Source organism: Carcharhinus amblyrhynchos, chromosome 21 (genome assembly GCF_965287045.1).
Source record: "Carcharhinus amblyrhynchos chromosome 21, sCarAmb.v2.hapA, whole genome shotgun sequence".
Taxonomy (NCBI): Eukaryota; Metazoa; Chordata; class Chondrichthyes; order Carcharhiniformes; family Carcharhinidae; genus Carcharhinus; species Carcharhinus amblyrhynchos.
This window is the reverse complement of record NC_137344.1, coordinates 42,213,788-42,241,316: the sequence shown is the minus strand read 5'-3', so window position 1 is coordinate 42,241,316 and position 27,529 is coordinate 42,213,788. Positions and strand designations below refer to the sequence as shown.

Here is a 27,529-nt window from a genome sequence, read left to right as displayed (position 1 = left end):
GCAAGGTTGGGTGCCTACATCCCAATGCTGAGAGCCCGTGCATTACCAACACTGGGCCTCAGGCCTCAGGCTTCATTTCAAAGAGTCAGGCGCGTAACAGGCAATAAGAGATGGGCATGCTGAACAACATGTTGCTCAAGTGGCGTTTGAGAAGAGGGAACCTGCTTGCAGAACTGTTCCTAGAAGGGGGTAGGGCAATGGCAGAGTGTGTCCCCGATTTGTGTTTTAACACAGGAGTGCTCCTGTTGATGACTCAGCATTCCGGTAAGTATGAGGGCCTTCCTGGCAGCATAACCACCTTAGCTAATATGGCCGACAGCACACTTCCAGCAGTAAGCGTGCATTCTTTCCTTGTCCACCATCTTTGGAGGCTGTTTAGCACCTGAAAAACAGTCAAATTTCTAGATGTTTGCAGGTCAGGGCCCTTTAAAAAAAAATCTAAATGCTGCAATGATCACTGTACAAATGAATTACACATGTTCTGTATTTGGCAGCTGGTCTAGGGTTGTTTCTGGTTTTAACTCCGCACGCAGGTGAGCCAAGGCAGTGATCCACACACCCACACCATGAAATTTCACATCTGGACATCTTTAGCTGTTAACTGGTCACACGTGAGTCATATAGGGATTTCCTGTCAAATCATCACTTGGAACAAGGTCTGCACATTTCGTCAATGAGTGCAGGCCATGGGAAGGATCTTACCCCCACGAGGTCCATTTCCAGGTCACAAACTCAATCTCCCAGTTCATGGGGCTACCAGTTGTTCTTTCCTTGAGCAAAACAATAAACAGCCCGTCTCTGGCTTAGGGGGAGAGGGTAGGAAGCCTTGTTGGAACAGCATTTCCACTTAAAGAGACCCTTGCAACACTCTCAACAGCGACACTTTTCAACGGACCTACCCTATATTAAGTTGATCTTTCACTACACCCTAACTATGACTGTAACATTACACCCTCTCCTTTCCTTCTCCCCTATGTACTCTATGAATGGTATGTTTTGTCTGTAAAACGCACAAGAAACACTACTGTCCACTGCATACCAAAACATGTAACAATAATGAATCAAATCAAGATCACTGTGTGGAGTAATTCCTCTCACTAAAGGAAGAAAAGATGAGGAAAACAAATGGAAGATGCAGGGATGCCGAACTATTCTTGCTCCCCCTCAACTTCTCTGGAAGAAAGAGTGGAAGCCATCACAAAAAGCCCGTTTTCCAGAGAAACTGAGTCAGCCTTACCGAACAGGCTTAGTCTGAGACTGCAGAGGAAATGAGCATTCGCAATGTTGTTCCGAGGACATGGATCCAATGTCATGAATATTTCAATGAACACCAAAGTTCCGGCAAGGTGATTGCCCCATGATCTCTACATCTTTCACTGCTTCAGCCAACGCCGAGGCAGTGGCCATTTACACCATGCTCCGTTTTATCTTATAATCTTTGATGTGGTACATTGTGAAATATCTTTTGCAAATCCAAGGAGACCTGTACATACACATGCTAGTTACATGATCTGGTATGACATTGGACCCAACGTAGTTCAAGTGCAGACTGTCCCAATCATGGCATCTGCAGGGCAGGAGGCGGCCAATTGGCCCATTGGCCCATTGAGCACCGACAACAATCCCATCCTATTCCCCTAACCCCACCCCCTCCAATCCCCCTAACATCAAGGGGCAATTTATCATGGCCAATCTACCTAACCCGCACATCTTTGGAGTGCGGGAGGAAACCAGAGCGCTGGGAGGAAACGCACGCAGACACAAGGAGAATCTGTGAACTCCACACAGACAGTGACCCGAAGTCGGAATTGAACCGGGTCCCTGGCACCATGAGGCATCAATGCCACCTGCCACCCCAATGGTATAGCCCTCAGTTTTTCCAGTACTGACACCAATGGTCTATGAACCAAAACCCATTTCTCCCATCCTCCTCTCTCATTCCTCATTTCTCACCGCCCCTACCCCTACCCCACAAATATCTTACGGTCCACCCTTAATGATCACTTCACTCCTGACAATCATCAATCTTTCCTCATTGCATAAGACAGGAGAGGCAATGAAGCAGAGGTGCAGGTGCATTACTGGTTATTCAGATGGTGACAGAAACGGATGCTACATGGTGATGTAGCGTGGCTCCCTTACAGGTGGTTGCTAATGGAAAGATCTGGAGGAGGGGAGGGTGAAAGCATTAGACATCACACTGCCATTTACAATTAGCTGTCACTCATGTTGAATCAACGTTGCCTGTTTGTACAAGGCTAAGTTGGATCTGTCATCCATGTGCAGCACAAACAAATTATTTCCCCCAGGAAGTGAGAGAAGGCAGTGGAGTCCAATCAGGGGAGAGGCTGGACATTGGGAAAAGCATTGATTATGCTTCATCCGCTCCCACCACCAGTGCTAAAACACTCGCCTCCTGTGTCACAAATAGAAAGAGTGGCATAAGGAGATAAACACCTCACATGAGAGCAGGTGCTGGAGAAAGAGAGGGCCGCACAGAGATCCCTGCAGAGGACCCTTCAAGCCTTTCGCAGCCAGACAGGGATGCTGAGTTTGGGTGGAGGTCGTCCAATATTCGTGAGGCAAAGGGAAACATTTGGGCATCTGTCAGAAAGTCCCGAGGTATAGGATCCCCAGTACTGAATATGGAGGAGTCCATCTTTGTTTATTTTCTTACATGGAATCTGGGCATCGCTGGGAATGCCAGCATTTGTTGCCTGTCCCTAATTGTCTTTGGAGGGCAGTCAAGATTAAACCACATTGCTGTGAGTCTGGAGTTGAGTGTAGGCCAGAATGGGTTAAGGATGGCAGATTTCCTAAAGGACATTAGTGAAACTAATGGGGCCCTACGACAATCAATGGTCACAGTTACCGAGACTAGCTTTCTTCTGAAATTCTTTTTGTGGCCCTGGTGGTCACATGGCTGCTCTTAAAGCTGTCCTATGACAAGGGTGTGGCTGCTCCTCACTGGTGTGAACAGTAGGTATTGACTGGGGTATCTGTTACCTTCCCAAGAGCCAATTGCTGAGGCTACTTGGTGGAAAGAGGTTGAGGAGCCAGGGACTGCTGAGGGATGAAAGCATGATGGCTGCCCAGTGCTCAGTCCAGTGGTTTCAAACCAGCTGCACATCAAAGAAATGAAATCCCTTCAGATTAATTAAAAACAAGTCTGGCTGCTCCAATGGTGCGTTGATCACCATACCAGAGCAGTCACCAACATGCTGGATCTGTGAAAATTCTGAGAGGCAGGCAAAGTTGACAGCCTTCTTTACTCGGCCGGCTGTATCTATCTCAGAATTCATCTGGTTAGATGCCCATACGAACCAGGAATCCATGACCTAGATTGTGAAGTCATACAAGACGGCCATTCAGCTTTTCGGGTCTGCACATGACCACAATCCCACCCAGATCCTATTCCTGTGACCTCCTCGTAGTTACCCTGCTAATCCTCCTGACAATAGGGTTAATTTACCATGGCCAATCAACCTAACCCGTACATCTTTAAGCTGTGGGCAGAAACTGGAGCACCCGGAAGAAACTCCATGCAGATACGGGGAGAATGTGCAAACTCCACACAGACAGTGACCCAAGACTGAGATTGAACCCAGGTCCCTGCACTGTGAGGCAGCAGTGCTAACCACTGTACCACTGTCGCAGATATTGGCAGCTGAGTCCTGGAATGAACAGCTGACAGAAACTGAGGTCTGTGGTCATCAAAGGCAATGTGGAGCCACCTTCTCCTATTGGCCTTAGGTCTTCCTCCAGGCAGATGCACAGGCCAGCCACCGTCTCCCGCAAGAGTCACAGCTTTTGAAGGCACTCCAGGAAGTTGACGAAGCTGACCCTCAGCCTCTGCTCAGGACTGCGCTTTCTTTTCAGTGCTACCCTGTGGCCACTCTGCATGTGACTGTGCAGAATGGGTCCTCTTGCAGCTGCCTCCACTGCCACTGTGGCTGCCAAGCAGAAGGATGTTATAAGTGAGCACAAGTAGTCCAGCCAGCTGGTGAATACGTGGACCCCACAGGACTATAATATAGAAACATAGAAAAAAGGAGCAGGAGGAGAACATTCTGCCCTCTGAGCCTGCTCCGCCATTCATTACGATCACGGCTGATCGTCCAACTCTATAGCCTACACCTGTTTTCTCCCCATAATCTTTGATCCCATTCAGCCCTAGCCACCTCTTGAATACATTCAATGTTTTGCAATCAACTACTTCCTGTAGAAATGAATTCCACAGGCTCACTCAGAGATATCGAAGGGACTTGAACAATTCAGCACTAAGTTGCTGTCCCCACGCAACAGTCCTCCTATCAACAGAAGTCTCTGCATGTGACTAACTTTAAGCTCATCTGTTGAAACCTTTATAATGCTGTCAATATTAGTTTTTAATGACTTCCTGGTGTGTGTTCACCTTCTCCAAGCAACTGGGTTGCAGACAAGTATGCGACCAAATCACAGAGGAAACAGCCATTGCATCCTTAAAATGGCTTAAAATTAGATAAATTGGATGGGTAAAACTACGTCAAATGGGTTTTGATGTAGAAAGTGAGAGGTCATCCACTTTTGACTAAAAAAATCATTGGTGTATTCTCAAAATGGTTAGGTCTAAAAAAGACACAGACGACCAGGTACTTGGATCACTAAAATGTCAAGGACGGCGCAGGAAATGATCAGGAAGATCACTGGAATACAAGAGGGGTCATCCTTCAGCCATACAAAGCGCTGGTAAGACCACACCTGAAGTACTGAGAGCAGCTCTGGGCATCACACCTTAGGAAGGATAAATTTGCCTTGGAAGGACTGCAACATAAATTTACCAGAATGACTTCCCAGGTTTAAGTTAAGAGGAGGGATTATACAAATAAGGGCCTATTCCATGGAATATAGTACATTAAGGAGTGATCTGATCAAAGCTTTCAAGATGTTAAGGAAACTGATAGGGTAAATAGAGTCAAAACTATTTCCGCTGGTTGGAGAGTCTCGGGTGAGGAGGTAAATTACAATATTACCATATGGTGGTATGGCGTTGGCTGGTAACTTAACGTGAATGAGCACAGAGAGAAGAGAATGGGAGAAAATGAGTGAGGCATGCAGAGGAGCCCATTTATGAGAGTTGATGGGTAGCAGTTTTCAAAATTGCTGACTATACAGGCCAAATTTTTATGCCCAGTTCTGTTAGCTCTTCATTCTGACAGTGAGGAACCTTCCTTTTGTTTTTCCAACTTCATTAACATTATTCTGGAAGAATCAACCCAAGATTCAGCCAATAATATCAGAACCATAGAATCCCTACTTTGCAGGAAGAGGCCATTTGGCCCATTGAGTCTTTAATAACCCTCCAAAAGAGTATCCCACCCAGTCCCTCCCCTCCGCCCAATCTCTGTAACCCCGTGCATTTACCATGGCTAACCTATACATCAAAAAGGGGCAATTCAGATAAAAGCAAAATACTGTGGATGCTGGAATCTGAAACCAAAACAGAAAATGCTGGAAAATGTCATCAGGTCTGACAGCATCTGTGGGGAGATAATACAGCCAACATTTCAAGTCTGGATGATCCTTCATCAGGCAATTTAGTGTGGCAATTTAGTAATCTGCACATTTTTGGACTGTGGGAGGAAACCAGAGCACCCGGAGGAAACCCATGCAGACACGGGGAGAATGTGCAAACTCCATAGAGTCACCCAAGGCTGGAATTGACCCAGGGACCCTAGCGCTGCAAGGCAGCAGTACTAACCACTGTGCCACCAGATTGCAACTGCTGATTTGTCATCTACATTCTTAAAGCACTCTGCAGTGGAAAAAGGGCCGCTTGATCCACAATGACCCTATACTAATCTCCAGTAATATCAGGAATCAGAGACAGCTGCTTGCAATGAAATGTAGAACATCTTCCTCTGGTATGTTGAAAAGAAGTTTATCTGATCATTGGACAAGCTCCAGACAATCTCAGTGATTTATCATTAGCTTGTGGGTGAACAGGCATTCCAATGTGAAGACAAAGACTTCCCACTATTTCTGACATGCAGCTGATGACTAATTATCTAAGATGCTTTATTCCAATTTATTGGATCGTTAAATGTGATGAAATTTGACCAGGATTTCAGCAAGCATCTTTGTTACATTCCTGCAACTAGTGTTTGATTCAGGTTTACATTGCAGTTCGTACGTCTTGTTGCATTGCTTGTCCAATAACCAAGACGAGTCTCTCATATCAAATCTCAAAATATAGTTGAGAGAACCCATCTATATTTTAACTGCTAATAAAGGACACAGAAGTCATGTTACAGCTGATAAAAACCAATGGAGTGATTTTGACTTTGTACAATCGTGTAGCATGCGCAATGGCAAACCAGCAGCCTTCACAGCAAGAGGAATTGAATACAGGAATAGGGATGTTTTACTGCAATTGTATAGGGTGTTGGTGAGGTCACACCTGAAGTATTGTGTGCAGTTTTGGTGTCCTTATCTGAGGGATGATGTCCTTGCTACAGAAGGAATGCAGCAAACGTTTACCACGCTGATTTCCTGGGATGACAGGTCTGCCACGTGAGGAGAGACTAAGTCAGTTAGGATTATACTCTTGGAGTTTGGAAGAGTGAGTGTGGATTTCTTATAAAATTCTAACAGGGTTAGACAGGGTAGAAAGAATGTTCCCGAGAGTGGGGGAGTCCAGAACTAAGGGTCATAGTTTGAGGATAAGGGGTAAATCATTTAGAACTGTGAGGATAAATTTCTTCACCCAGAGAGTGGTGCATATGTGGAACTCACTATCACAGAAAGCAGTTGAGGCCAAAACGTTATGAGATTTCAAGAAGAAATTGGATATAGCTCGAAGGGCTAAAAGGATCAAAGGGAGGTGGTGGCATAGTGATGTTGTCACTGGACTAGTAATCCAGAAATCCAGGATAATACTCTGGGAGCCTGGGTTCAAATCCCACCGTGGCAAGTGGTGAAATTTGAATTCAATAAAATTCTGGAATTAAAATAACTATGAAACCATTGTTGATTGTCGTAAACACCTACCTAATTCAGTAATGTCCTTTAGGGAAGGAAGTCTGCGACTCTTACCTGGTCTAGCCTACATGTGACTCAGGGATGGTCAATAAATGCTGGCCCAGCCAGCAACAGCCACTTGCCACGAATGAATAATAAAAGAGGGATATGGGGGAGAAGGCAGGATCAGGATATTGAATTTGATGATCAGCCATGATCAAGATGAATGGCAGAATGGCCTACTCCTGCTTCAATTTCCAATGCTTCTAAAAGTTTGTTTATTAGTCACAAGGAAGGCTTACAATAAATAATACTGCAATGAAGTTATTGTGAAAATCCCCTAGTCGTCACACTCTGGCGCCCGTTCGGGTCAATGCACCGAACGAACAATGCACCTAACTTCTATTTACATCTCTCCTGAGTTTTATTTCCATTGATTATGTAGCTACTTTTTGGTGTTAAGGAAAACGTCCAACAATCCTGAAATTACTGTCTGTTCCCAGTCATATTTCGAAAGGAAATCAGCGGCAACCCCCAAGGGAATGATATAAATGGCCAAAAATAGACATTTCAACCATGACTCAGTGGGTAGCACTCTCAACTCTAAGTCAGCAGCCTGTAGGTTCAAGTGCTAAACCAGGAATTTGAGCACAAGTTTTAAGCTTCCACCCGAGTGCTGCAGACAGATGTGCCCTTACACCCAGATGTCAAACCTGCCCTCTCAAGTAGACATGATGGTCTTACGGTACAATTTCACACAAGAGGAGAATTTGCCTGATGTCACGTACTATACATATCCCTCAAACTAACCCCCAAAAAAATGATCTGGTCGTGTTTGTGGAACATAAGAACATAAACATAAGAAATAGCAGCAGGAGTAGGCCATCTAGCCCCTCGAGCCTGCCCCGCCATTCAATAAGATCATGGCTGATGTGAAGTGGAGCAGTTCCATTTACCCGCCTGCTCCCCACAACCCTTAACTCCCTTATCAATCAGAAATCTATCTATCCGTGACTTAAACATATTCATTGAGGTAGCCTCCACCACTTCAAGGGGCAGAGAGTTCCAGAGATTCATTACCCTCTGAGAGAAGAAGTTCCTTCTCAACTCTGATCTAAACTGCACTGCCTCCCTCCCCGCCCCCACCCCGGCCCCACACCACCACCCCCCCCCCCCACCCCCACCTCCTTATTTTGAGGCTGTGCCCTCTAGTTCTGGTTTCCTTTCTAAGTGGAAAGAATCTCTCTACCTCTACCCTATCTAGCCCTTTCATTATCTTCTATGTCTCTATAAGATCCCCCCTCAGCCTTCTAAACTCCAACGGGTACAGGCCCAATCTACTCAATTCTTCTCATAAGCTAACCCCCTCATCTCCGGTATCAACCTGGTGAACCTTCTCTGTACTCCCTCCAAGGCCAATATATCCTTTCACAAAGAAGGGGACCAAAACTGCACACAGTACTCCAGTTGCAGCAAGACCTCCCTGCTTTTATATTCTATCCCCCTCACGCAGGAACCCTACTGTGTGCAAATTTGTTGCTAGGTTTCCAACATTACAACAAGAACTGTACTATAAAGATATTTAATTGCTCAAAAGCATTTTCTGTAGGGAGATTCTATTCCCCTTTGCTGGCGTTACAACAGACGCTAGTAAAACTCTTGAAGAATTTCAGGGCTAATAATGAAATTTCAGAAAGTAAGAGAGGAGAATACCCTCCATTATATAATTTTTTAAGTTAATTATTAAGTATTGTTGGAAATGACAATGTTTCTCCTTTCTTCCCAAGTATCTCATACCTTCTCCACGGCAGCATAACGAGCACTTAATTGTTTGCGGAGGTCAGCTATATGATGGTCAAACTTCTTCATATCCTTCTTGAAGTTTTCTCGAAATGCTAAGAGTGGTTTCTCCACTTCGCTTTGCAGCTAAGGAAAGAGAACAGAAATAAAATCTCATCGAGTAGGGGAGTTTTTTGTGTAATTTTGGGAGTGTTCTCCAAAGGTTTACAATCTTGGTCAGCACCGATAAAGCACCGTCTGCTCCTTTCGTGACCATCTCACTGCACAAGGGATGTTCTTTAATAAATTTACTTTTTACATGATAGTAAACATCAGAAACTTTCAAATATACATACAGCCTGTTCCCCGGGCACAATAAAATAGGATTTCCTGTAATTAAAGCAAATGGAGGAATTGTGCTTTGCAAGTTGTTGGCACGGTTCTGCAGTTGTGTTTATCAACTCTGATGCATGTCCACTGCTGGCTGAGTTGGCAGCTGCATGGGGAGCTCAGGCATGGAAAGCAATCTCTGGACATCACCAAATTATCTGATCTGAGTCAGGGCAATAATGAGGATGCTTGCAGTTGGCTTCAGAGCTTCCAGGCTTGTGAGTGGGAGTAGGGGAATCAGCCAACATTCCCACTCCTGATCACTGCCCAGTAATTCCTCTTGGACAGCACCTACTTCCTCAGCTGTGATTCCCATGCCCCAGCATGGCCAATAGTCGAGCTCTCCCCTGCCTGGAGGTGAATGGTCACTTGTGCAGAACATTGAAAGGCACATGGAAATAGTCTGCCCGATGTGAGTTAGTATGAGAATAAAAACATGAATGGGAGAAAGAAATCAGAACACTGAGAGTGTGCTGTATTGAAAGATGTGGGCTTATGTATCACATCTGTAGCACTACTGTTATAACGTCCAATGTCACATTTCCACTGGCTGCCACACTTTCCAGATATCCGTGGCTGGGGAAAAAGGGTCTCCCCCCACCCCCCTACTAGGAGAACTTCCAACCACAAAGAAAGGACATTTTCCATTTAGCCCTTTTGCATTTTCATCGGCCAACATGGTTCACATATGGAACAGCAGGGGGCTTGATAAGTTTATTTTGAGTTAATTCATAGAAGGAAATAGGAAGCCCTAATACAAACACACATATAAAACATGGACACACACACACACAAACACCCACATCTGCCCAGTTGAAACCCTTCCAAACGTTCATGTCTCTAAATCTTTATCTGATCACGTTCCCAAGTACAATAGCACAAACATAATAATTATAGAAAAGTCTACCGGCTATGCTTTTTGTGTATCATTAACAAACAGTAATTTTGGCTTGCAGATCGCTTCCCACGTTGACTAGCAACTCCTAGCTTAGCAGAGTGCATTTTTTTTATTATCTGGGAAATAAAGGAACATTTGCTGAACTATTGAGACAGGGAAGGAATAGGGGAAAACAAAAGCTCCTGCGATCTTTTTCCTCACTGACTTCTTTAACAGATTTAGTGCTACTTGTGCAACTGAGCCGGGGTTTGTATTTAATGTTTTTGCCACAGAGGTGGGTCAATCAGTAAAATGATTTATTACCTTCGACGAAAACTTCAGATGAACCTCGGCCTCATCTGCCAAGCTTTTCTTCACCTGTGTCCAAGACTCTCCCAAGGTGCTGCCAAGGGCAAGCGAAAGAAAGAAAAGGAAGATTTTGAGAAATTAGAAATGGTCACAGGTCCAACATCAGAGCATCCATTTTTGATATCGGTTCCAATTACCCTCTTCACTATATTCTGCAAACTATGTTTTACTGTAAAATTTCCTCTTGGGGCACATGTTTCTCCATTCATTATGTATAATGACATTATAAACACACTGAACGAGAACAATGTTAATAAATTTGGTACATAGCTACCAAGGTTCTTCATCCAAAAAACGTCTACTTCAATAACATGCTTAGTAATTTGTTCTACAAGCCTATTACCATTTGTACAGAACTTCTGCCGAACTAGCATTCTTACAAATACAAATTTCAGTCAGCACAGTCTTATCTGATATTTTTAACATACGTATATCAAACTCTTCTTTGCATTATCGCTGAATAATACCCATGTTAAACAGTACATACAAGAACAGTGCTGATCACAATTTCTAATTTTAAACACATACCTCCAATATTTAAACCTTTCCAGCAACTTTATTAGAAACAGAAAACATAGAAACAGAATCCCTACACAGTGCAGAAGGAGGCCATTTGGCCCATCAAGTCTGCACTTACAACAATCCCACTTAGGCCTTATCCCCTGAACCCCACACATTTATCCTGTTAATCCCTCTAAGCTATGCTTCCCGGGACACCAAGGGGCAATTTATCATGCCTAATGCACCTAACCTACATATCTTTGGACTATGGGAGGAAAACCAGAGCACCCAGGGGAAACCCATGCAGACACGAGGAGAAAGTGCAAACTCCACACAAACAATGACCCAAGCCAGGAATCAAACCTAGGTCCCTGGAGCTGGGAGGCAGCAGTGTTAACCAATGTGCCACCGTGCCGTCCTCTTAATTCCTTTCACCGAATTGAAAACTTCAACTGGGAGTCTTGAAAGTCTCACTTTTCTCAAAAACAAAGGCTCAGATGGCTTAATCTTTATCTAGAATTTAAATTCTGGATGGTCAATCACCAATTCAGACATTCAAGGGAAAACAAATTCTCTCTAAAATTAAGTGTTTGGCACCGAGATGGACTCTTTGTCCAGCTGTAACCCCTTTAAATTAGTGCATGATCCCTATGACAATACACCACTGCTGATCTTTTATAATAAGGTGGTGAAGGGAGAACTGCTGCTGAGTTCTCTGATCACACTTTGCAGGTTTAACATCAGTGGGAAGTCCAAATCACTTTGCATTGACATTAAAATTGGAGGGATGGTATCTGACATAAAACAATGTTATCACCTCCTGCATACATATTGCTCTCCACTGAATTGATCATTCATCCACTGGAGGAAAACTGGGATATTAAACATGTTCTTTCATTACACACCAAGATAAATATGAATTGGATACACACCCAAGGTTTCCTCTGTAAATTGGTGCTAATTCATCAACCCCCGAGTATCTCCATGTTTTCATAGAATCATAGTATCCTATAGTTCAGAAGGAGAACATTCGGCCCATCGTGTCTGCACTGACCACAATCCCACCTAGGCCCTATCCCTGCAACCCCATGCATTTACCTTAACTAGTCCCCCTGACACTAAGGGACAATTTAGTATGGCCAATCCACCTAAATCGCACATCTTTGGACTGTGGGAGGAAACCGGAACACCTGGAGGAAATCCACGCAGACACGGGGAGAATGCGCAAACTCCACACAGACAGCAATCCAAGCCAGGAATCGAAAACCTAGGTCCCTGGCGCTGTGAGGCAGCAACGCTAACAACTGTGCTGTCTCTTGTTTCTCCTTTGCGCCCCTTTATAAAAGACATATGCGTGAAGCAACTTTTCAATCACCCCTCCTTATCTCTCGTTTGATTCAACATCCCAGTTCCTTCCACCCATGAAGGGCCTGAAGATGTTTTTTCCTACACAAAAAGTGCTTTATAAATACAAGTTGTTTGCTTTTGCAGTTCCAGCAATGGACAGTTAGTTGGCTCCGTGGGATGTGACCGAGCAAGGAGGCATTTTGATTGAGGGTTGCAGTGAAACATGAAACATGTGCTCAACATGCCTTCACATCTACAGAATTTATAACTGGCACCAAGCAACCCTCACAATCACATGTAATCTTTTTTAATGATATGTCTGCCCAGCAGTGGCAAAGTATTTCATACTGCTAATATATAGATAAAAGGCTATTTTAGAAGTGATAAATTCCTATTTTAAAATAAGGCAAGCATTGATGAACGACACAGACATTGCTTTATGCACTCAAATTAATGGTATTTGTCATTCTCATTCAATTTGTGCTAAAATTCTCATACCCAGCTCACTTTGACATCAGTCATAATCCATTTAGCACACTCCTACATCTTTGCTGTGTTACCATTATTATAACGGATGAAATCAGGAGATTAGGCCTTTCCTGACAAGTTGCCTTCCTAACAAGCACCCATAATGGGGAAAGGTCTTGTGCCAGGAACATGCAATCAGAGAGGGTAAGTTTTGTCAGGCTACACTCCCAGTGCGGAGTCTAACTTGGCAGGAATTTAGATCGGAGAGTTAGGCGTGGAGGTCTGCATGGCCAATTTGTAGTGCTCCCAATTTTCTGATCATTAAAATGAATGACCAGAAATTGAGCATATCTTGAATCAGACGCACGGATCTCTCCCACTCCCATGAATGGATGCTTGGCGCTGGGAACAGCTAATTCAATGTTCTTTGCTCCAGTTGAGCAACAGACTGTTCTAAGAGTGGAGTCTCACAACCTTGGTCTCAAACTTGTTGCAGCATTCAGGACTGCAACACTTGGTATGGCTCCTGCATCGTCCAAGATCGCAAAAACAACAAAGGGTCATGAACGTAGCCCAGTTCATCACACAAACCAGTCTCCAACCCATTGACTCTGTCTACACTTCCCGCTGCCTTGGAAAAACAGCCAGTGTAATCAAGGACTCCAGGCTTACTCTCTTCCGCCTTCTTCTGTCAGGAAAAGGGTATAAAAGTCTGAGGACATGTACTACTTGACTCAGGAACAGCTTTGGATCGACCTACCTCATATTAAGTTGATGTTTCTCTACACCCTAACTATGACTGTAACACCGCATTCTGCAACCTCTCCACTCCTTCACTATGTACGGTATGCTTTGTCAGTATAGCACACAAGAAACAATACTTTTCAATGAGTAACAATACATGTGACAATAATAAATCAAATCAAATTAGACATTTCTTCTTTCCTGCAGTCTTCAGGCTTTAATAGTCAAGTACAGGATAATTTAACCATAACTCCCTGCTCTTTATCACCGTCTCTCCTAGACATGGTTAGGATTAGCTTTAACATTTCACATCTTGAAGAAAATGTCCAACATGAAATAAAACTTCTAAATGAAAGTTTGTCATTTTCAAGATTTTTCTTTCAATTGCTGGCACTTTGGTTAAAATCCAGCCAACAGTGTGGTGAAACGTTCCTCTCTGGCTGGGTTTAAAAGGTTCAAAGTAAAATGAGTTTGAAAAGTCATGACCTAGTTCAGAGCTGGCCTGTGCCCAATTGGACTATAATTTGACATTAACTGATCCAAAATTGGCAATCTTATCCAAACTGGAAATTAAGAATGGCTGGTTTAAGAAGTGAAAATAGAACGGAAAGAGGCCTGCACGGTGGCACAGTGGCAAGCACTGCTACCTCACAGCGCCAGGGACCAGGGTTGAATTCTCGGCTTTGATCGCTATCTGCGTGGAGTTTGCACGCTCTCTCCCCGTGTCTGCACGGATTTCCTCCAGGCGCTCCGGTTTCCTCCTCCCACAGTCCAGAGATGTGCGGGTTAGATAGAATGTCTATGCTAAATAGCCCGAGTGTCAGGGGGACCAAACACTTTGTTGCAGATCAGTGACCAATACACAAAATAGTCCAAACACACAACGAAAGACAATAAGGCCTTGTTAGCACATTGCCCCTGCTTGGGAATTAATGCGGTCAAACTTTACCTTGATGCTGGACAATTATTCTTTGAAGTATTAATGTGTGCACAGACCAGGGAAATGAATAAAATTCATCAGATTGGCCTTTCCTTTGTCCATATATCAATGCTGGTTACTGGCATCTCCTCAGAAAACCACAGCTGCATTGCATGTAAATTAAAATAATGGGCAAAACAGCCCCAGCTCAATGAACAAACAACTATCAGTGACAAGGATTCAGCAATACCATGACATCTTTGAAAGTTCCACATCATTTCTCTAATGACTGATATGTTTGAAAGTAAGCTACTTCAGTGGTCCATATCTTCTGGTCTCCAGGAACTGAACATATAACCCAAGATATGTGTCAGGACACATTGGAAGGGGTGTGGTTGGTTGATGGAGTAGTCAGGAGTCTATGAGATGGCTGTAGCGGGTGGGAGGTGAGTGACTGGGGGTCACTTCTGCACTTACCCAGGAGTTAGGCTAGGATTTTCCTGTGCAATTATTCAGATAAGTAAAACGAAGCTGTCAGAAGTCTCCAAGCCCAGAGTTGAAGACTGACCTCCATGGGAACTGCCTACAACGTCTGAACTCTTGACATGCAATTTCCTGGCTCCCCTCGGACCCTCCACAAAAGTCTTCAACTCTGGAGTCGGAGACTTCTAACAGTTTCATTTTACTTATCTGAATAACTACACAGGAAAATCCTAGACTAACTTCTGGGTAGCTACAGAACTGACCCCCAATCACTCATACTGACCTCCCAACCCCGACAGCCACCACAAAGACTCCTGGCTACTTCACCAACCAACCACTCCCTTCCAAATGCCCAGACCATCCCACTTGACCATGCTAACCCCTGAACACCCACTTGTTCCGCAAATCCAACCCACCTACCTTCTCACGTATGTACCTATTTTATTCACCCCCCCCCATCCAAACCACCATCTTTATATTGAAAGACTTTCATGTCAAAGACACTACCAGAACCACTTAATTTTAATTTCAATTCAATTGAATTGACAGCTGTCTATGTATGAGCAGAAATCTCATTATTTCCCCACATACAAATACCACCCTGAGAAATCTAATAAATTCATCTCAAGTCTTCCAGATAATCAATAGTCCAATTGGATCAAAACAGATCAATTGACCAATACATACCACCAGCTAGTTTCTGTCCTTATTGCTTTCGAAGTACTTGTACCAATAACACCTTGCTAATTATCCTACTGCTTACTATTAGTTTCTATCCAGAAAATAGAAGTTTGTTGTTTTGCATTGTCATCAGTCCCAAGGTAGACGTCTGCTGATTTTCATAATTTGTGCCCTCAGGTGACTCAGCAGACCAATGCTCGAGTCATGGCTCATTGGGCAGAGATGGTAAAAATCGCCCTGGGGAAAATGATTTTTCAAGACTGGGTACAGCTCTCTTTCTTTCTGCTTTTGTCGTAGTGAAGTATATGCAATCAGTTTCTGACTAGGATACAGCTGATTGGACAAGGCTTTGATCCACGTTAGGGTTTGTGGCAACTTCCTCCTGCACACCAATGTCAATTTGGTCTCTATTCAATGAGCTCTTCAGAGTGCTCGTAGAGTGTTATCACTGTCCTCCTTGAGATCTGGTGCCATCCTTAGTTGTGAAACGAGGATTGTTTGGAAGCTGAATTTTTTTTTGGGTATGTGGATGTGTCCATGGTGCTATTCTGAATCAATAGGAGAACAATGTGGTCTTGATATGTCTCACTATATTTGAGTGCAAGTTGCATATTATGTGAATTTGGTTCATAAGGAAACTCAACTTTGCGTACACAACCCTTTTCTTGTGCTGTGAATGAGGTAGAAGTGCTGGAAGAAAGCCTAAACTCTGATTCTGTAGTCATATGGACAGGCCATTAACAAAAATCGCATGTTTGAGGAATAATTTGATTTGATTTCTTATTGTCTCATGTATTTATGAAAAGTATTGTTTTTTGTGCACTATACATACAAAGCATACTGCACATAGAGAAGGAGAGAGTGCAGAATGTAGTGTTACAGTCATAGCTAGCGTGTAGCAAAAGGTCAACTTAATGCAAGGTAGGTCCATTCAAAAATCTCTTGGCAGCAGGGAAGAAGCTGTTCTTGAATCGGTTGGTATGTGACGTCAGACTTTTGTATCTTTTTCCCGATGGAAAGAGGTGGAAAAGAGTATGCGAGTCTCTAACTCAACTGATAATGTGGTCAGTGTGGTGCCAAGCCTATACAGACGAAAGATTTAAAGCCACTGTCTAGTATGGCGTTGAGATGCCAACCAAGGCAACCCTATAGGTGCCAAAACTAGCCCAAGTGCCCCTGAGCTGCATCAGAGATTGGAAAACAAGCAGCATTCCAGTTTATGAACGCTGTCTGGCGATGCCATCAGAAGTGTGCAAGTTTGATCATCTGACAAGGACAGGGTTGTGTTTGCTTGTAATGTCCTTTGTGGTTTATCAGCCCACCAACGTTTACATCTGGCCTCAAAGAATGGATGACTTGTTTAGGTACTCGAGGGCTGCCAACAATAATGGACCCATTTCAAAACAACGGTCAGGATCTTCATGGGAGTGTAAACTGTCAGATACTAAGACCGAAGGCATTTCAGTGAGCTCATCAATCTTTAGCCAGAGTTACTAACACCATCTTTCAATCTGGGCTGGGTTTAAAATTTATGTAAATATACAAATTATTCTTATTTGGAAGCAAGCCCACATTGCTTTCAGAGTGTAATAAGTTGAATAAAGTTCAAGTAGAATGTTGTTGCTGAGGATTTCTTTCCCATTTCTGAAGGATGTCACAGAGAAGATGCAATATTATGTGGGCTAATGGGTGTACTCAGTTACTCAGGGAATAATGATCCTCATTTTAATTTGTAGCAGCCAGAAGCGAAAATCCTGATCGAAGTGTAGAGGTAAGTGTTGCCAAATTTATAAGGATATGTTTCTGCCAAGATTCCAGCTAGTGAAATCCAATGGGCTTCTGCAGAACAGAGACAAGTTGTTAGCACATATGCCAGTGTGGCACGATGAACATGATTCATCATTGGCATCAATATTAAACCCCCCCCCCCTTCCCTGCCACCACCTCACAACAGAGGTGTGTGCATGTATACGCGTGTGTGTACGTGCATGTCACAGGTGTGCATGCATGTGAGATGAGGTTGGGGAAGTCTCAAGAAAAAAACAAAATATATTGGATTTTTTACAGCAATGAGCAGTGACGGGATGAGACCACCCACCTTGCAGAATAAGGGTACTTTCATTAACATTTTTAAAACTATGTTCATACTGTGCAATTGGGATAGGACTTGTATTTAATGGTTGTCAGCTGGGTTTCCCCCAAGACCAGTAAACCTAGCAATGGCAGTTCCAGAATGCAAATGCTTTTTAGCAACTTTCCCTGTGAGCCAAACCTCCTGGCCCCTCAAGGAAGCCTTTGGCTTTTCCACTGTCTTTCTCCTACCGCAATTCTCAATCTCTCTCCACTCAGTAAACAACAACCTGGAGCCTGCTGCACTAACACTAATATCCAACCCAACATGCCCTGATCTGCAAGAGTGGTCTGGCCAATGTACAACATAAATTCAACATTCCCTCCTTGATTTTGGTTTTCAAATATTTATATTCCCAAACTCAAGACCATAGGGTTTCACGGAAGACTCCCAAATATTGGAATAAATTGTAATACCAGCTAGCTGAAATTCAAACTTGCACTGCTGTTGGAAAATCCCATTTGCTAAAAACTGATAAATAGATCTTACTGTCACTGCAATAAGTGCATCCCTTGTAGTAAAATTCTTAATAGCAATTATGGATGGGATGTCCACTATGCAGCCTTCAAACAAAAGGCTAAAGCAAAATATCACTCAGACTCTCACATCCGTGTCAGAAAATTATGGATTTGACTCCACGACTTGATTGCAAAAACCAAGACCAATGTTCCAGTGGGGTACCATTGGAGGTGTCGCATTTGGAAGTGTCTTTAAACTGAGACCCCAACTGTCTCTTCGTAAGACATGTATGGCACAATTTTGAGGAGGAAGATTTGATTTGATTTATTATTGTCACATGTATTAGTATACAATGAAAAGTATTGTTTCTTGCGCACTATCAAGACAAAGCATACCGATCATGGAGAAGGAAACAAGAGAGTGCAGAATGTGGTGTTACAGTCGTAGCTAGGGTGTAGAGAAAAATCAATTTAATAAAAGGTAGGTCCATTCAAAAATCCAATGGCAGCAGGGAAGAAGCTATTCTTGAGTCAGTTGGTACGTGCCCTCAGACTTTTGTACCTTTTTCTCGACGGAAGGTGAAAGAGAGTATGTCATGAGAACATAAGAAATAGGAGCAGGAGTAGGCCATCTAGCCCTTCGAGCCTGCCCCGCCATTCAATAAGATCATGGCTGATCTGTCGTGGCTCAGTTCCACTTTCCCGCCCTCTCCCCATAACCCTTAATCCCCTCTCTTATCAAAAACCCATCAACCCGCGTCTTAAAAATATTTAGCGAGGCAGCCTCCAACACTTCAACGGGCAGAGAATTCCAGAGATTCACCACGCTTTGAGTGAAGAAGTTCCTCCTCAACTCCGTTCTAAACCGCCCCCCCTTTATCTTGAGGCTGTGCACCCTAGTCCTACTGTCTTTTTTGAGCGAGAAGAGTCTCTCCACCTCTATCCTATCCATCCCATTCATCATCTTATACATCTCAATGAGATCTCCCCTCATTCTTCTAAACTCTAACGAGTACAAGCCTAGTTTATTCAGCCTCTCCTCATAGCTCAACCCCCTCAACTCCGGTATCAGCCTAATAAACCTCCTCTGCACTCCCTCCCAGGCCAAAATATCTTTGCGCAGGTGCGGCGCCCAAAACTGCACACAGTACTCCAGCTGCGGCCTCACCAATGCCCTATACAGCTGCAGCAAGACCTCCCTACTTTTATATTCAATCCCCCTCGCGATGAAGGCCAGCATCCCATTAGCCTTCCTGACCACCTGCTGCACCTGCAAGCTGGGTTTTTGCGACTCATGCACAAGGACCCCGAGGTCCCTCTGCACCGTCGCCTGCTGCAGTTTTTTGCCACGTAAGTAATACTCCTTCCTACCATTATTCCTACCAAAGTGGACCACCTCACACTTGCCAACATTAAATTCCATTTGCCATTTCCTGGCCCATTCGCCCAGCCTATCTAGATCCTTCTGCAGACTCTCCACACCCTCCGCACAATTTGCCGTTCCCCCAATCTTGGTGTCATCAGCAAATTTCGACACCCTACACTCGGTTCCCTCCTCCAGATCATCTATATAAATGGAAAAAGCTGAGGCCCCAGCACCGACCCCTGGGGCACTCCACTAGTCACCATCCGCCAATCCGAATAGCACCCGTTGACCCCCACTCTCTGCCTCCTATTTGACAACCAGTCCTCTATCCACGCTAACACCCTACCCCCAACTCCATGTCCCTCGACCTTCTGCAATAACCTCTTGTGAGGTACTTTGTCAAACGCCTTCTGAAAATCCAGAAAGACCACATCCACCGGCTCTCCTCTATCCACTGCCCTAGACACATCCTCATAGAACTCCAGTAAATTTGTCAGACACGACTTCCCTTTAATGAAACCGTGCTGCATCTGCTCTATCAAGCAATTCCCTTCAAGATGCCTCGCAATTTCCTCCTTAATGACGGATTCTAACATTTTACCTACCACAGACGTTAAACTAACCGGCCTATAATTCCCCGCCTTTTGCCTGGCACCCTTCTTAAACAACGGCGTAACATTAGCCGTTTTCCAATCTTCCGGCACTTCCCCGGATGGGGTCTTAATTATGCTAGCTGCTTTGCTATGGCAGCAGAAAGTGTAGACAGAGTCAGTGGATGGGATGCTGGTTTGCGTGACAGATTGGGCTACATTCATGACCTTTTGTAGTTTCCTGGGATCTTGGGCAGAGCAGGAGCCATACCAAGCTGTGATACAACCAGAAAGGATACTTTCTATGGTGTATCTGCAAAAGTTGGTGACAGTCATAGCTGACATGCCAAATTTCCTTAGTCTTCTGGGAAAGTAGAGGCTTTGGCGGGCTTTCTTAACTCCAGTGTCAGAGTTAAGAGGAGAGTTATTCCCCATGTCCTGGTTAATATTTATCCCTTAATCAACATCACTATCTGGTCATACTACATTGCTGTTTTGTGCCAAAGTGCTACATGCAAATTGAATCATAGAAACCCTACAATACAGAAAAAGGCCATTGGGCCCATCAAGTCTGCACCAACCACAATCCCACCCAGGCCCTACCCCCATAGCCCTACATATGTACCCAATAATCCCTCTAACATATGCATCCCAGGACACTAAGGGCAATTTTTAGCATGACCAATCAATCTAACCCGCACACCTTTGGACTGTGTGAAGAAACCGGAGCATCCGGAGGAAATCCAAGCAAACACGAGGAGACCCGAGCCGGGAATCGAACCCAGGTCCCTGGAGCTGTGAAGCAGCAGTGCTAACCACTGTGCTACCATGCCGCATTTCCTACATTGCAACAATGATCACTTCAAAAACACATCACTGGCTATTCTGCTGCTGGGATATAAAGAAGTCTCTCGAACAGCGCTTAGTTATTAAGGGACAAATACAATTCAGTCAGATGGCAATTTGATTGTGGTCATTTGGACCAAATGACCACAATCCTAGCATCTGGCTATGGAACTATTCAGTCTCAAAGGATAACCATGTGTTCTCATGTCAGAGTGCAGGTGATCAGGAAGTGACTAAAACGGACTTGTTCTTCAATTCTGCCTTCTCCTTTCTAATCTAGATTGGATTGATCTGTTCGATTCATCCCACAGGCAACTGTCCTCACAAGTCAATAACAAAGACATCCTGATAATGAGCCCACAAAGTTAATCACTGCTAGGTTCCCAATTAATTCAAACGCAAGAAGAATGTGTAAGACTTGCTGTTCAATTGCAACAAACCTGGTGAAATTCTCTCCGTCAGCAAGTGTGGTAGGGCTCCTTGCACCTTACCATGCAAATACCCAAATCCCTCCCTGCTTGTTTGGCTGCTAGAAGGAATTACCCGGTTGTCTGAACCGTGCCACCTCCTAATTCCACATTGGCAAGTTCTGCTTGAAATCTCAGCTTATAAAAACACAGATCACCTCATGACTCCCCGGTGAAGAACATTTCCATTCAAACATACAGCAGAGTTTAGGAACATAAAATGACTAGGAAATGGTGAACTCACCCTTCCTCCATGCCTGCCAGTGGACTCTGCGAGAGTTTCGCTAGGTTTTTGGCATAATCCTCTTCAATTTTAATCCTTTGAACAGAAAAGGAAAAAAAGATACAATTTTTTTTTCCTGAAGAGATGTCCCTTGCAGTACAAAAGGGTGGTTTCCCAATTCAGTGCTCCTAGACAAAACACTGGACTGTAGGCACACATCAGAATATTGCATAAACTCAAAACATATTCTGTAAATACAAGCTTTACCCTGAACATCTGTGCTCAAGACGAACGGTGCACCCTTTTTTGCAAAATGGGGGTTAATTGAATAGCTCTGCCAAAGGGCCAGCACAGGTATAATGGGCCAAATGGTCGGTTCTATTTTGTATTATTCTCCGATCCTAAAAGCAGGTGCGCCAAGTGACCGGAGCAAGATTCTCTGCACCCAACATCATAATACCTACTCCAGACCTGACAGGTAATACACAAAGGAAATCAGCAATCAACCCTAGCACTTTGGTTTTAAAACTAAGTACGTCTGTTGATAAAACCACAATTACGTTTAATTGAAAATGTTTAACTTCATAACAAAATTCAGCAATCACGTCATTATAATCACATGCGTGTGCAAAACATATGTCATGTTTCTATCACCCAATATACATTTAATATCCTTGCGTCACAGTTCAAAAAATTGCCAAAGAATCATATGGAAAGTATTGCTCAGTTTTACAACTCAAACATCACTGCATTCACCCAAGTTTAAAAATTCTCAAATGATCAGTGGTTAATGAGTCATTGAAAGTTACTCTTCCAGAAGATGTTCAACAATGCTCAATTTGTTAGCTTGTCTTCTTAATCAATAAACACCTCACAATAATTGTTCTGGGAAGATCTTAGTCTTGGGAGCTCGGCAGGGGCAATCTCGCAGCATTTTCCTTTTGGCTACGAACAGAGGACAACAAACAAACAGACACAGGCAATCAGTCCCAATTTTAAAAATTTGAAGACTGTGAAAGCCCATCAAAGGATTAGAATGGAGTGGGTATTTAAGAATTGCTCTGCTCCAGTCAAGCAGGACGATCCACAATGATGTAGCAGAGTGTGGCAAGTTTCTTGATTATCTGCATTACTGCACAGAGCAAGCTTATATTGATAGAAGTGTGAAATTGATGATAACTGTGGCTTTCTACAGTCACGAACTGTGAAACAAAGTTAGTGGTTCGTATCTGGCCTCGGCTCTCTGCCTCTGGAACACTGAGGGAGTAAACAAGTGACTCATTTACCCTGTTCTGATCACAAAGGAATATCGCTTGTTTCACTCTTGGATTACACCATCATGTTATTAGATAATGGGCAGTATGCACACACCTCGGAATGTAAGATGTTTAGTTCAAAGTTTATGTATTGGTGTCACAAGTAGGCTTACGTTAACACTCAATGAAGTTACTGTGAAGATGCCGTCATCCCACACTCTGGCACCCAAGACAGAATTTAATATGGCCAATGCACCTAACCAGCATATCTGTCAGACTGCAGGAGGAAACCGGAGCACCCGGAGGAAACCCACGTGGACGCAGGGAGGACATGCAAACTCCACACAGGCAGTGACCCAAGCCAGGAATCAAACAAGGGCCCCTGGCTCTGAGCGGCAGCAGTGCTAATCACAGGGCTACCGTGCCGACCATAGAAGTTCAGACTTCTCACAGTGTTAACAGTATAACTAACTGAGCAGCTATCTCAGGTAAGACTCCAACTTTGTAAATGCAAAGCATGACCACAAAGCTGCTGCAGAAGATTGTAGAGCATCGAGTGACTGGATTCAAACCGGGCAATTTAAAAGAGCTAATGTTGCAAAGTCTTCTGGAATTTTTACACTGATCTTGCTGAGCAAACCTACAGGATAAATTGCCAAGACATTCCCTAGTTAGGCATTTTTTGCATTTGTGATGGCATCAAACTAGCTGTGTCTCCATCTCTGCTGATACTTTGGTCAGGGCACAGATTGTTGGTTATGCAGGGAAGGATTACTCTTGATTATCAAGACTAGACTGGGCTAGCAGGAAGTTGGCTGGAATGCATCACATGCTGAAAAACAGATAATCTTGAGAGGAAAAAAAAACAGCAAACAAAGCAGTCGTCCTGACCTATTTATAGTTCAGGAAGTGGCTGTGGGGAGTCCCGCAGTGGGAAAAGCGAAATCAAAACCAACTGGAATAAAGGCTGATTAATCCAAAAATGTGGATGGTCCAAAACAGCTGTGGATTTCTTCAAATGTGTTGGTAGGGAATATCTGTACAGAATGTATCCATTGATGAAATATAAAAGCGTTGCTCACAATTGATATTTGACACAGTTCATCTCAATCGTTCCCACTGGGAGGGGCACTGACTGTAGTGGCTCCTCTGTCATATCTCACCCCATAATGGAGAGGTAAATTGAGAGGCACACAAAAAAAAAAGCTTACCAGGTTCTTGCCTTGTGGCAACTTTAAACCAGCCCCTATATGTAACTATCTGAAATATCCTGTACCAGTGAAGCTTATAATATTGGTTACAGCTCATTTTCCCCCCCTAGGCTGTGGCCCTCAGCGAATGTACTGCTCTACACATCCCTGGACTTCCAACCTCAGCCAGCCCTGAGAAGAAGATTGCAGGAGGTAGGCATAAATACAGGAGATAGGTGAATAGATAGTGGGGCTGTGAACCGAGCTGGCAGCCCAGGCCTATGCAGTAAATGTCTTGGTGCGCTCGGACCGACTGTCAGAATGAACTCTCCTGTCGCAGATCCTTGCCAAGAGGCGAGCATGAATCAGGAAATTGCTTGTGCGCTCCCCACTGTTACAATCTGCACACCCAGCGTGTGATGCTGGGAAAGCACATTCAGAATGTCTGTCATAATTCAGTGATTCACTCTCACCTCAAGTCAGCAGGCTTTGGTTTCTCCTGGGGCTCAAACACTATTCTGAGTGAGTGCTGCACGGTCAGAGGTGGATAAGACGTTTAATCAAGGCTTTGTATACCCTCTCAGATGAGTGTAAGGGATTCCATGGCTCTGCTTTGAAGAACAGGGGAGCTCTCCCAGTGCCCTGGCTGATGTTTATCTCTTGGCCAACCTCACTACATGAAGGGATTACTGGCCATAATCACATTGGCGTTTATGGTATCCGTCTAAATTGGCTGCTGCAATCTTCCCCTGCAACAAAGATCGCCTTCAAAAACACTTTGGATGTCCTGTGGTTGTGAAAGGCTTTATATAAACATACAGCCAGGATTTTCCAGGCCACCCCCACCAAAGTGTATTTTCCAGAGGCGAAGGCAGTTCGCCATTGGTTGCCAGCGAGATTTCCAGTCCCGCCAACATCCAAGATGTTTCAATTGGCTCACCCAATCCACCCGGGGTGGGGCGTGTGTGTGTGTGTGTGTGTGTGTGTGTGTGTGGTGGTGGAGGAGGAAAGGTGGTGCAGTGTATACCTACAGTCTCAGTATCTATTCATCTACCTCTATACTTTGACAGGACCAGAAGAACCTGGATGAGGCTGGGAACTCCCACCTCAAGTCTTTCTTTTTCCCTCTGTAGGGTACAGAAAACTGGAGGAAAATGGGATTGCGCACAAATCATTAGCTCCACTTATCTTGATATCATCCATGCGTGAGTTTCAGATCTCACGCTCAGTCATCACATTATCTCAGGAGAGGATATTTCATTCAATCCGTACAACAAGCTGTCTGGATATTTCCTAAAGGCTGTGAATTAGTGCCAAACTGGACATCCCATTATAAGCTTTCCCCGTCATGCCAAAGAAGCAGATGTCCTGAAAATCCACAGCAACAGCAGCACAAGGAAGATAGCTAAGTTGAACAAGTCTAGTATTCAACGTACAGTATCAGATAGCTTTTTGCCAATTCCCTCTGCAATGGATAAAAGAGGGTGAATAATAATTTATCGTCTTAACACGTGTGGCCCAATCTCTTCATTCCCACATAGCTCACAATTGGGCCACATCCCCAAGGAAAGGCATGCTTTCATTACACTTTCATAAATCTCAGTTGCAAATATATAGGCGACGTGTTCATGCGATTACCTTTCCCTAATAAACTCTGCCATTTCTTTCTGCATTTGTTTGCCCTTGAGTTGTTTCACCAGAATAATCTCAAATCCAGTAATCGTGCTATTGCTCTGGGTCTCCTTTCTGTCTGCCTGTTGAGAAAGTGGGAAAAATGAGTGTTTAAAAATGTACATCTTAATTTTCATTCAATTCACTCGGGGAGCTTTATTTGCGCTGCCCGAATGTTGACACGTTCAGAAGTTGTAACCGCTATTGGTTCACTTTTATTGGATGCTTCCTGTTGAAGTCCACGTTTTAGATCCCACTCTGTTCTGTTCAACCTGCCTCACTGGTCACTGGGAATTTTGTTTGCGTGTCCAGTTAGCCACGAAGTGGGAAGACCAGACAGACAAAAGTGAGTGGCACTGGAGAAATTAAAACACAACAAACCAAAAAGCACACAGTAAAGGGTAAACTTACACTGGCAGAAGAGTTGGACATTTTGTTGTGCCACTGTTCAGGACTCTATGACTATTAAAAATTGGCAACACAAGGGATTATGGGGAAGAGCGCAGAAGCGTGATGTTGAGGGAAAGGATCAACGATGATCATATTGAATGGCAGAGAAGGCTTAAAAGGCCAAATGGTTTACGCCTGCTCCTACATTTCTACTCATCGATCTACATTAGCTGTAGCTCAATGGGCGCACTCTTGCCTGTGAGTCAGAAGCTAGTCCCATTCTAGGTCTACACACACAAAATCTAGGCAACATCAGTGCAATACTGATAAAAATATAGAAAATAGAAGGAACACTAGGCTATTCAGCCCTGCCAATCAATATGAGCGGGCTGATCCTCGATCTCAACAATATACTCCTGCGCCCTCCCCATAATCCTGGACACCCTTAGAGTCCAGAAATCCATCTATTTCCTTCTTAAATATATTCAATGATTTGGCCCCAACAGCCTCCTATGGTAGAGAGGTCCATAGATTCATCTCTGAGTGAACAAATTTCTCCTCACCTTTATCCTAAATGGCCTACCCCGTATCCTGAGATTGTGACCCCCTTGTCCAGAGGAAATAAAATCCCTGCATCCTGTCTGCCCAGCCCCGTCAGAATTTCATACATTTCAATTAGATCCCCTCTCATTCTTCTAAATTCGTGAGAATACAGGCCTTGTGAAGCCAATCTCTCCCCATACAACAATCCTGCCATAGGGACATAATAACTAGGAGCAGGAATAGGGAATTCAGCCCCTCGAGTCTGTTCCACCTTTCAGTACAATCAAGACGGATCTCACCTCAGATTCAACTCCATTTGACAGCCTGTTCTCCATAACTCTTCAACCCGTCATTAATTAAAAATCTGTCCAACTCCCCCTTAAATATACTCAATGTTCTGGCATCCACCACACCCTTGGATAGTGAATTCCATAGATTCATGACCCTTTGAGAGAAGTCATTTCTCTTCATCTCTGTTTTAAATCTGCTACCTCTTATCCTAAAACTATGACCTCTTATTCTAGATTGCCCCACAATCCTCTCCATATCTACTTCGTTAATATCTTTTATCACCTTAATTCCTCAATTAGATCGCTCTAGACAGTATAGACCTAAACTGATCAATCTCTCATCATAAGACAAGCCCCTCATCTCCGGAATCAGTCTAGTGAACCTCCTCTGAACTGCCTCGAATGCCATTACATCCTTCGTCAAATAAAGGGACCAAAACTGTACTCAACACTCCAGGTGTGATTTCACCAATGCCTTGCAAGAATACTTCCTTATTTTTATATCTTATTGCTTCAGCTATAAATGCTAAAATTCCATTTGCTTTTCTTAT

At 43.8% G+C, this 27,529-nt stretch overlaps 1 protein-coding gene across 6 annotated transcripts in view; it reads right to left on the bottom strand.

Moving 5' to 3' along the window:
- Positions 1-27,529, bottom strand: part of gas7b (growth arrest-specific 7b) — a 448,977-nt gene that overhangs the window by 57,701 nt on the left and 363,747 nt on the right. For all 6 annotated transcript variants that reach the window (XM_080209068.1, XM_080209072.1, XM_080209070.1 and 3 more), the window contains exons 7-10: positions 25,723-25,838; positions 21,660-21,734; positions 10,370-10,448; positions 8,797-8,925 (exon numbers count right to left, since the gene is read on the bottom strand). In XM_080209068.1, coding sequence (XP_080065194.1) covers positions 8,797-8,925; positions 10,370-10,448; positions 21,660-21,734; positions 25,723-25,838 — 399 coding nt within the window. The remainder of the gene's footprint in view (positions 1-8,796; positions 8,926-10,369; positions 10,449-21,659; positions 21,735-25,722; positions 25,839-27,529) is intronic.